The sequence below is a fragment of the Patagioenas fasciata genome, chromosome Z, assembly GCF_037038585.1.
Source record: "Patagioenas fasciata isolate bPatFas1 chromosome Z, bPatFas1.hap1, whole genome shotgun sequence".
NCBI lineage: Eukaryota > Metazoa > Chordata > Aves > Columbiformes > Columbidae > Patagioenas > Patagioenas fasciata.
In genome coordinates, this window is record NC_092560.1 from 68163620 (window position 1) to 68175723 (window position 12104).

Sequence of the window (12104 nt, forward strand, 5' to 3'; positions counted from 1 at the left end):
CTCTTCTTATAACCCTTATTTTGGAACGTACAGGAACATCACAGAAAGCAAGAACAAAAAGGAAGATGTTAGGAGAGGCACAGCTAGAAAAAAACTCCCAAGTTTCTGAACTGAAATTATCCGGAAAAGGTTAAAAAAGCTCTAGGACATTACTTATGCCACAAATCTCCATATTTCTTTTTGCCCTTTAACTCTTTCAGAAAACCAACCCAAGAACTCAATTTTAAACAACATCTTATCTTTCCTCTTCCTTCTTGTTTCTCTTACATCTTGACACATACTTCGTCATCTTTCACATTTGGCCCACACTACATTTATTTCTACTCTCTCGTGTGAAGCAAGGAATAGACTTAATGACAGTTCACACACTTGTTGAGAACATGCTGCAGTCTTTCTTTGACAGAAGGAGGAAATACTTAACTAGTAATGTCAAAGAAAAATTACCTTAATATTACAGGATAAAATCTGATTTATTAACTGGACAGCAAAAACTTGAAAATAATGATCACAAGAAGCTTCATACATTTTAGGTTATCAAAAAGCACATGCAATATATAAACAAAATACCGTTGGAATGAAATTGCAATAGTTAAAGAAACTTGCTATAGACAAATCTTACACTTGCTTGTACATAGGAGCAGCACACGTGTGCAACTAACCCTTTAAAAATTGCAAATCTAGAATCCTGGTTCAGCTGAAGTAGTGTCTCAAAAGAATTAAGATTTCTGTAAACTTTTTCTTTAAATGTATGTACACCACAGGTCCTCGGTCACTAAGTGGCAGTTGATTTCTGAAGACAATAGAAGGTAAGAAATCACTTTAATAATGTAGTTGTATTAAAAAATAACTTAGCAGCCAATCTGGAGCTGACAATGAACAGCCATTTCTAAGCCTGTAAACCTGACTCCACAAACCCGCAGGAGTGCCAACAGGGCACCACTGAAGCATATACTGCTAAGATCATTTTCCCCAGAGGCAAAGAAAACACATATGAATCTATTAGCTTCTGAAGTCTAGCCTGAGGGAACTTCTTCCCCTCCCACAACCAAAACCAACCCACAAGCTATTTTGAAATTATGGATGACAGCAAGTATATCTGCCTAAATAAGCTTTAATCAAAATAACTGGGCAACTCCCTTGTTTCAGAAGTACCGAACCTTAGCACAGTTGAGCTACAATTTGTAAATTAACTAAATCCAAACAGAAAGACCCAGATGGCAAAGCCTTTTAATTTTGAATGAGGTATTTTAAAACAACTTCTGTCTATCAGTTCTATCCACAAGACATCCATACACAGTGTCACAGTTTAACCCTGGCTAGCAATCAAAACCACAATAGTTGCTTACTCACTCCTGCCAAGTAGAAGACAGAATTGAAAGGGAGGGGAGAAGCTAGTGTATTGAGATAAAAAGCTTAATAAAATAACAAAATAATACTAACGTAGCACTGCTAATATATAGATAAAATAAAAACATAAAATAAGGGATTCTCAATGCAATTCCTCATGAACTCCCTCTATGCTGAGCAGCCAGTCCTGGGAAGAGAGAGAGCACCCTGGTCCCTAATTGCCAATCCCAGGGAGGGAACGAAAAAAGGCCAAAAAGGCCAAAAGGCTCAGAGGACACTGTGAAACAGCAGGATGGCAAAAGGCTGAACTAAAGGAACTCCCAAACAGAACTCAACTAGAATGGAGCAGAACCAGAACAGCTCTCCTCAAGCTAGAAAGCTCAACTCCCATCAACTACGATCCATGACAGTAATAGCATTGAATATTCCTTTGATCAGCCAGGATGTGAACCAAGGTCTATCCCATCCATGTCGCCCTTCCTTGCTATCTCACAGACAACGGCTAAGATACCAGGAAGTTCTTACGTTCCCTTCATTCCAACTCAGAAACACTGGAAAGTTACTTGAGGAAAAACAGTAATTCTGTCCCAGAGTGCTATCTTACTATTCTCAAACTAAATCCAAACAGTGACTGTGCTAGCTAGGAAAAAGAAGTGCTTTAACTGCATGAAGTATATTAACTCTATTTCAGTCAAACCAGCACATGCAGACCCAAGGACAGATGGCTAGGTATAGCAACTCATGCCTATAGTGATGTTAAGATTATGAAGAGATGATCTATGAGTTGCACATACTGTACCTAAGAGTCTGACAGGAGTGGTAATATCAGCAGTGTTTTGTGCAGCCTCTCCTTCCAAATAACATTTTGATTAAATGAAGTTTACCAAAGGCACTTTCAAGATAAGAATTAGGAAAGCATAAAAAAATTAGCAATAGCACAAAGAAAAACCATCAGGCATCGTGCTCCCACATGACCATCATGTCTTTCTGATACTCGTATTCCTCAGCAAACAAACTTAATTTTGTTTAAAGCTCTGTCATAGAACAGAACCTCTTGAAAAAATATAAGAGGGTGACTTATTCTTTTAGATGCTCCCTTTCTGATCCCTGAAAACAAAACCACTTCATCACTGTGTTTCTCAGAGAGCACGGGAACAACTTGTATCCTAGGCAAACCCAGACTAAGTTCTGAACTCCTTATGTAAATGTCAATATACAATAGCCATTAAATATCAGATGTCTATTCTGTGATGAATCAACCAAGTCTACCTTCAAGTGAGCTGTTGAAATCTGGGTAAGCACACTTGTCAACAAAGACAATTTGAAGTTTGCATTTAAATTTATGGTTTGTTCCTTTTACCATTGGGTGATTGTTCAGAACAGCAATACAAGGAACAGCATCAAAGAGTACATCACAAGTCTGAGAAACAGAGCAACAAGTCACTGATATAAATAAATTACAGGATCTCTTGTCATTCAGAAGATGGTACAAAAACCTCTTTGAAGTAGGAGACTTTCACATTTAAGTCAAGAACTGCCCATGGGAATTCTTCATCAGAAGGGAGTCTAAACAACAACTTATAAGAACTATGGACTAGTCTGTTTCTCCTACATGTGCTGGTACTGTCAACATTTAATATTTCCTTCACTAGGCACTTAAGTTAATTATTTCAGTCATATCAAGCCACTCCCTCCCCTTCTTCCCAAAATCAATTCTACACCAGTCTACTGTGAGTTACACCTTATTTTACAAATTAATATTAATAGGTAATAATGAGTGCATTGTTCCCAGAAAGGCACTGCAATCTAAAAGAGTAGTAAGAATTCACTAACAGGGGTTTTCCAAACAGAAATCTACTTCCCACCCCACCCAGTTGTGATCCACAACTCAAGAGTCATTCTTGAAGTTCACTAATTTGCAAAGTAACCATTATGTTTTACTAATTACTATCCATCAGCACCAAGATAAGAGTAATAAATATTTATAGCTTTTCTCCAAAAAATACTGTGATCAGAAGCTAGACAAGATGCAATTACATAGATTAGTTACAATTGCGCATCAGTACTTCTTCCAGAACTGCCAATAATCTTACCACCTCACTGTAGCTGGGAACTTACAGAGTTTAGTACTGAAGAGTTTTTGGACTATGCTGAGTATCTGTCTTGCTTCAGTCTTCTGATTTACCTGAAGTACGATATTAAAGAAAAAAAGTTGGTATCACTCATTTAGGTGTTCCAAATAAGCATGCTTTACTTTTCAGATAAAATTAATTCTCAGAGTAAGACATGAACACGTATACCAACACATTCCATAGCCTACATATACATTTACTGCAGCAAAAGCCAGACAGAACAATTCATATTCAATAGGCAAAGTAACTATCAGACATTCACCAATCATAGAACTTGGTCAAAACCTAGCCCATCTTACATAAAAATGTCCTTTCCTTCCTTTTCAATGATGCTTCAAGTCTTTCAAAATTAGGCTCCATTTAGATTTCTTTTTTGTTACATCTTTCCTTTCAACCTAAATTCTACTCAAACACTTTCACCAAAAATATTTAATATATTTCATTTATCAGATTCCTTCTTAGGCTTGCTAACTAAAATTAACGACTATGAATCTAAATAATGATTTTCTTTTTTTAAATGTACTTATTAAATGTTGTTCCTGCATGTAAAATGAGTTAACAGTTTTCTACACAATTTTCTCCATTATTCTAGGCAATCTACTTCTCTGTTTTGCTGTGCTTTTTCCACTTATGGAGTGAAAGCAATGCTTATTTTTTAAATGTTTTGTTTGGTTAAAGGGTTTATGGGTTAGATTTATATTCACAACATTATTGGGTCCACACTTTGTAGCTATTATGAGTGCAAAAATATGTTATTAAATCAAAAGGATTTGACCATTTGTTTCTCATTTTAAATCCAGCCTTATAAAAGCACATACATTTAAAAAACAGACTTTAACTATATATGTTTTAAATCACTTACTGGTTCTTCTTTAACCACCAGACACAAGTCACCATCACTGCTACGAGTGCCAAACCCATTCAGTGAAGACCCAACCAAAAACAGTCTGCTCTCTGCAACAGAAGAATGACAAAATAAAGACTGAGGTGACATATCACAGTTTAAGAGAAAGGAAGAACCGCGAACCTGGCGAACATTCAAATTGACACCAAGTCATCAAATTCAAAACATACGTGGAAAAATTCGCTGAATTTCTCTCTGGAGTTCTGTTCTGCAGAGCTCTTTTCTGTTCAAATCAGAGATCTGTTGCTGACACACTTCAAACAATTCCAAAACCTGCTGACTTAACTTGACACACACATTCAAAAAGTAAAGATACAGAGAAGTGAATATTCTTTCCTGCCAGAGATGCAATAATATAAGACTGCACTAAAAAAAAAAAAAAAAAAATCTATACTTCACATGACCTATTCCATTGTCTAGTTTTACTGCACTTGAATTCACATTGAAAAACTCTCTAGAATAAAATTCTGCAAAGCTTTTAAATGTAAATTTCTTCAATCTATAGTAAAATATCTGTCCACAAAAAATAATTTTTGCCTCATCAGTAACTGCAGCCTTTCAGGGAATAAGCAGTGAAAGACCAGATATATCTTATGCTGACTTCAACCTCAACAGTTTGCATAAAAGTCATAGGAAGAAAAATAAATATTAAAGTGGATTTAAGTTACCTTTCTTTTTTTATCCCACACAAACTATTAAAGAAGTAGTAAGATCTTTGATGGAAGCAGATATTAACTGTTTCTCTTTCACAACACTGCCATAAGCTATAATCAACAGACATACTAAAAAGTCTTGTGTCATGTTGGTGCAGATAAAGTATGAACAGGAATTAGCCACATGCCCTTTTTTTAAAATTAAAAAACCAAAAACCATGGTTCTAACTCCACTATCCTTCTCCCCATTCCCAATTATGGGACAAACAGACCATCCTTCCAGTTTCTACTTTCTGGAGCAGACATGTAGATTTCCTGGTACTAGCATGAAAACCCACCAACAGAAGGAAATACCCACCCCATGTTACCCAAAAATGCTCCAAGTGCAAACATGCACAAGAAGGGCCATGTAGGACCACAGTGGCACCTACATTTTTTAATATTCCTTCTAATGACAGCTCAGTGATAGAGACCTCATGACACTGTCAAAGAGCCTTGCAGAAATTTTTGTGGTCCCCCCCAGCACCACTGGACCCTGCCTACTCCCAAGGCAGATGTAATGCACAGGCATAGAAAGATATTACCTTATCTTTGGCTATAGGGAGTGTGGTTTCTTTAGGGTGTGGAAACCAACTATCTTGCAATGGAAGGACAGATGCAGTTAAATCTGGTATGCAACGTGCACACAACACTGGAGATCGAACTGATCCTGGGAAGGAAAATCTACGTTCTTCTGGTGAAGGCACTGCTTGGTTAACTACAGTTGTTTCAGAATTATGTGAATGAAACCGCTGCCGTTTAACATCATGGGTAACACTTTGTCCACTTCGTCTCCTAAAAAACAAACAAACAACAACACGAAAAATACACCCAAACCCCAGTAATTTCTCTATTTCGCAAGCTCCAACCTAAGACTAAAAGACAGTTGCTACAAAGTACAAATACCAATTCAGGCTAGATGCTAGATACCAGGTAAAATAGACCTGGAATGGGAAAAGAGAACGCACAACTGCGCATGTGCAGCTACCCTTGAAATGAATGGGTGCAACTGCTTTACGAAAGTGTCTATATTAACCAGTTGAAACCCACATGGCAAGTTCAGTTAAGCAGGACAGTTTGGAAAGCTGGTCATACTACTTTGCTGAAAACAGACTCATTGCCAAAACCAAAACAAACATATGCAGACTATGTAAGGGTACTTTTCTTTTAATCCAACGTTAATTGCAGTGAGAAGTTGATGAATAAAATAAATTCAGTAGTGGGGAGGGAAGAAAGAGCAACTTATCAAAACGGCCATCCAAATTTCAGCATTTGTCTGTGTCTTAGATTGTACAGACAGTAAACTGTAATCTGTGCAAAAAAACCACCATTCATTTGACAAATCAAACTAATGATTTTATTAAGCTTCACAGGTCATAAACCTAATGTCTCATTTTCAAACACTAGTCCGTATCTCCTCATGAAATAATTTGGCACAGGAATTCAAATATATTTGAAGAGATCTAATGATTGACAGCCTTTTGGCATGCGAACTGTTCATTAATAAAAAGTTGTACTGAAAGCTGACCAGTGGTTGAAGACTGTGGTCCATCCACAGTGAAAGATGAAAGAGGACATTCACTTTTTTTTAATACATCAAGTATTGCATAAAGTTAACATGTATCAGGGTACTCACACTTTTTTTTTTTAATTAAAAAGTATGAAATCAAATGTTCATATTTATCAATGAATTAGCTATTAATAAAACTACAGTCATTTACTGATGCCAACTTTCCTGACTACAAAGTAATTTGGAGACCTGAACAGAGAGTATTATTAATAATGAAAATTTAACTGAAGAGACTTCAAGTCATTATTTCAGTTTTCAAGTCTGAGAGAAGTTCTGACAACATCTGCCTGCAATCCTAAGGGAACTCCTAATGTTAAGTCTAAACATAATGCTGTTTCAGCCAATTTGGACTGAAAGGAACTTGCACGAACTCATGTTGAGCAAAAATACCTTAAAGAGAGTCGACTCAAGATCTAAGGATTAACTAGTTGACTGCAAATCTCCTAACAGAGCATAGCTGTCCATAAACCATACTGATGAGAGGAAAACATGCATGCAGCATGAAGCCAAAAACTTGTCTAGTTCATGCAATAGTTACATACTCGACTATAGCTTAATACCATGTATTTAACTGTACTTATTTTCTCATCTGTTAAATCTGGAAGAGAAAGAGCATACAGGAAATACTTTTGAGGACAGATTACATAAAGCTTCCTCCCTGTCAGCTGATTCACAGAATTCTTACAAACATACATTAACTACTATTTCTGAACTGGTAAGGAGAAGTAATTTTTTTCTGTAATGTTAAGAGAAAAATAAAATCATACATTCATCTGAAATCCCTCTTTTTGTTGCAACTAAAGTAACAATGGAAGTTACGCAAATTCAAATAAGTTCAGTTTGTTGAAAAGTAGAAAAAGCTATGTCTCTATAAAATTCCTCAAAAACAAGAACTTAGATAGGTTTCAATTTAGCACTTTCTATTTTAAAATTACAGCATCACATAATTAAAATCAGGAGAAACATCTAGTGTGTCATCAGAAAAACACCACAATTCCCATAAAACATTGAGGCTGCAGTCTTAACTTGACAAATTAAAAGGAAGAGAACACTCAATTTATTGACAATAAATAACATAAATAAAAAAACCATAAGTTACAGTTCCATAAGGCTACAGCTGTTGGCAAAAACTACACATATCCAGTCATTTATGAGAATTAAAATTCTCAAAAGCAGGTACATGAACACTTTAAAGAGCTATGACACTGGCTGTTTCATAAAAAAAGCCCATTTTTTTCACTATTCTTGCAACTTCTATCAAAATTCAAGTTGCACAATAAATTGGTATTACACAAGATTCATCACAGGTACATTACAACCAGAATTAATTACACATACACGAAGAACTTACTTTCTTCCTCGGAATGATGTGGAGGCAGCTGACCTACGTACTGGACTGTCATTTCCATAAGTCACTGGCTGTGGTGTAACAGCTGGAATAGTTGCAATATTCCCACTCCAAAGAGTCCTGCAAAGACTAGAATCCACAACTATTATTCATATGGTAACTAAGATGTTTTTAATGGGTTGTTAGTTTTTCTTAAGTGAATATTAAACTCAGCAAGTACTGTCATTTTTTTTTCCTAGAAGCAATATATCCGTGTTTTCTATCCAAAATTAAGAGATATTTCAGTATATATTTTTCATTTAAAAACTAGAAGACTACAGACACGTGAGGTTAGCAAACAAGTTAAATCAGGTTATTGTTAAATTTAAGAGCCTAAAGAACACTATCACTGTCTTCAAATCCAGCCCCAAGAATAAACGTTTCTTCCCCTTCTAATCTCCTCCCTGTTTTTCTCAGCAAACAAATAAAATTGAAAATTTTTAAAACTGCACAGTGGACTATTAAATCTAACCAGTGCAATAGCATCTCATGCATTACTCACAATGCAGGAGAGTATTAAACCTGGCAGGCCACCAACAGAAACGATACAGCTCTGTTTTACAAGACACCTTCCTATTTTTTAAAGTTTAATGCAGTTTAATGTTAAAAACCATGAAAAACATCCTACATAAACAGAAACACTTATTTCAAAAGACTTTTAACTCTCTTTTTCAACCCAATTTCCACTATCAAATCTTACAGTACTTACACTGCATTTTCAAAGTTAAACTGAGCATCAACAATTTCCTTGCGGGAGGCAAGAGCAGGTGGTATATTTAGAGGAAGCTTATTCGAGACAGTGCTCTGGTGCTGATGATTTGAAGGGAAGGGTGGACGACCCAAGTTGGAGGAATTTGGGAACATGCTTCTTTCTACTTAAAGTGAACATGAATCCTTCTACCTAGATTAAAAAAAAAAAAGACCAAAATTAGGCCATCAGGCAACTAGAAATATGAATTACCCTTTAAACTATTGTTTTAAAAATTCAAATAATTCAGGATACATTTCCATAAATTGTCTAAAATAATTGTGATTGTGGGCTACTTTTATCTTGTTTTAGGACAAGACACTAAATACTATACACACTTAAATCACTTTTAAAGATAAATAAATTAAGCAGTAATTTTGAAACTTTTTTTTTTTGCTCTCCTCCATTTTAATTTTAGAAAAATTACATGACAGAAGACGTAAGAGTTTAATCTCAAGGAAAAGTAACATATTACAGTGGAATATGTTTCTTCTTTCAAACGTTCCACCATGAGGTTTACAATATATGGAAAGAAACACTTGACTACATCATAAGAACACGAAGATGCAGCTGATAATGAAAATTAAATTAATTTTTTAATAAGTTGGGTTTTTTCATTGGAAAAAACACATCAGAAGATTCTTAAAACCAGTTATCAATATGGTACATATCTCTTAGCTGCAATGAAAACCTGACACTTTCAAGATTCTTCATTTGTTTTTCACTTGTCTTGTGGAAAAAGTGCTGATAGGATTTCCACGCCAGGGCATGGAACTATGACCACACAATAGTCTAAGTTTGGAATAAAATTAAACTTTCACTTCTAAAGTTCTCTTTATACAAATCTAAAAAATAAATATATATATGCATATATAGTTATATTAAGAGTTACATTAATTTCCTCATACACCCAAAGAAAACCAGTTATTCCTAACTTTACTGTAGTAAAGCCTCACTGATACCACACTCTTGCAGTCTTTCACCTACCACTGTGGACCGTTGTCATGTTTTAACGTCCTCAGACAGACCCGACTGTCACTGCACGCAGCACGGAACCTATGCAAATAAATTCCAAGGTGTTTATTTGCTCAGACTTGTCTTCGTTCCTTTCTTCCCATGACGACAACTCACACTAGTGAAAACCTGGTACCACTCACATGGCATGGACATTGATGTACCAGCTCCAAGAAAAAGCTGTCAAGACTAATGCTCTCACAGCATTCCCTCTTCTTTTTTTTTTTTTTTTTTTTCCCCGATGGGGACAGGGGAGATGAAGTATTATGTATTAGCAAAGGTTATTTTTGCAATATTTACTGTCAATTCTGCTGAAAAAACAAAACTGAATTTCAGGACAAGAAAGTCACCTGACATTTACATTTAATCTGGATTATATTCACATGCAGCCTAAACTTCTCCATGTGTAGTACAGACAGGTGATGTAACAACTGCTAACACACCTCACTCATTTCTGAGCAGCCCAGGCAGTTAAAGGATATAGAAACAGAATCATTTCAGCTGGAGGAGACACTCAGGATCATCGAGTCCAACAATAACCTAACTCTAGCATTAATCCATGTCCCTTAGAACCTCGTCTAAATGCCTTTTAAAGACCTCCAGGGATGGTGACTCCACCACTTCCCTGGGCAGCCTGTTTCAATGCCCGACAACCCTTTCTGCAAAGTTTTTCCTCGTATCCAATCTAAACCTCCTCTGGTACAATTTGAGGCCATTTCCTCTTGTCCTATCACTTGCTACTTGGGAGAAGAGACCAACACCCTCCATGCTACAACCTCCTTTCAGGTAGCTGTGGACAGCAATAAGATCTCCCTTCAGCCTCCTGTTCTCCAGGCTGAACAGCCCCAGTTCCCTCAGCTGCTCCTGGGGAGACTTGTGCTCCAGACCCCCTGCCCTTCTCTGCACTCTTTCCCGCACCTTAATGTCCTTCTTATGATGAGAGGCCCAAAACCGAACACAGGATTCGAGGTGCGGCCTCACCAGTGCCAAATACAGTGGCATAATCACTTCCCTAGTCCTGCTGGTCACACTATTCCTGATACAAGCCAGGATGCTGTTGGTCTTTTTGGTCACCTGGGCACACTGCTGGCCCATGTTTAGCTGGTTGTCAATCAACACCCCCAGATCCTTTTCTGCCAGGCAGCTTTCCAGCCACTCTTCCCCGAGCCTGTAGCGCTGCCTGGGGTTGTTGTGACCCAAGAGCTGGACCCCGCACTTGGCCTTGTTAAACCTCATACAATTGGACTCAACCCAATCATCCAGCCAGCCCAGATACCTCTGTATGGCCTTCCTGCCCTCCAGCAGATCAACACTCATCACTCATCAGTAACAGAACCATGTGCCAAAACTCACGATTGAATTGCAAAAGCAACGCACTCTTTTTTGTCCTTTAAGTTGTAAATACCTGAAAGAGATGTTGTAAGCAGCAGAAAGAAAAGCAATGAGAGAGCTACCTTCCAAAAACAGAACGCTGCAGTAACACTGTAATCTCACAGTAGCTATAAGGGCATTTACCGCGGGGTTCAGCAGATACTACCTAGAAAGAATTGCCAGGCTCCTCAAAAAGTTCCGTAATCGTTACAATTCAGATACACTTGTTCTAGCGGGCACTTTTCCCAAATCAGCGCGAACTCTGGGGAAGCACGCAAGCCCGCGCCTCACGGTGCCCGCGCAGGGCAGCCCAGCGCACACGTCGCTCCCGCGGCGGCCAGAGCCCCGCCAGCCCGCACCCCGGCTCCCGGCGGCACAGCGGAACGCGGCCGGTGCAGCCTCCACCCTGCGGGCCCCGAACCACACCCGGCGACTCTCCCCACAGCAAGAGAGGATCCCCGCACCTCGCGGAGAGACGCACGACCAGGCCTGGGCGAGGGCAGGCGGGGCAAGCAGCAGCGGCGGCAGCAGCAGCAGCAGTGGAGGCGGCGGCAGCACCGGCAGCAGTGGAGGCGGCGGCAGCAGTGGAGGCGGCGGCACCGAGCGCGCCCCTCACCTGCGGCCTCCTCGCGGCGGCCGGGCCGACCGGAACCCGCGGCTCCTCCAGCTTGAGCGCTGTCCTCCGACCCGGAAACAGAGGCATTGGCAGGAAGCAGCCTCGCCGCCCTGCTTTTAGCGGCGCGGCGCATGCGCTGGGCCGGGGCCGGTAGCGCCTGGGGCAGCTGCCCGCAGGGGTCTGGGAGCGCGGGGTGACACGGGTGACTCTGTGCGCTGCAGGGCTGCAGAGGTCCTGGTGCGGCCCTCAGCTGAGGCTGCAGCAGCGCCTCGTCCCGGTAAAAGCGGAAACCGAAGGCCCACGCTCGCAGTGTGTCCTTTATC

The 12104-nt window shown here is 39.1% G+C and overlaps 1 protein-coding gene across 9 annotated transcripts in view; it reads right to left on the bottom strand.

Annotated features, from left to right (window-relative positions):
* The window catches only part of TENT2 (terminal nucleotidyltransferase 2), a 42153-nt gene extending 30249 nt beyond the window's left edge, over positions 1-11904 (bottom strand). The window contains exons 1-9 of one of the 9 annotated variants that reach the window (XM_071802001.1): positions 11630-11852; positions 11071-11199; positions 9764-9836; positions 8742-8929; positions 7997-8122; positions 5621-5870; positions 4554-4668; positions 4342-4433; positions 3466-3532 (exon numbers count right to left, since the gene is read on the bottom strand). In XM_071802001.1, coding sequence (XP_071658102.1) covers positions 3466-3532; positions 4342-4433; positions 4554-4668; positions 5621-5870; positions 7997-8122; positions 8742-8896 — 805 coding nt within the window. In that variant the 5' untranslated portion in view covers positions 8897-8929; positions 9764-9836; positions 11071-11199; positions 11630-11852. The other 8 variants (XR_011736395.1, XM_065861397.2, XM_065861396.2 and 5 more) reach the window with 8 other exon arrangements.
* Between the last annotated feature and the right edge of the window lie 200 nt (positions 11905-12104).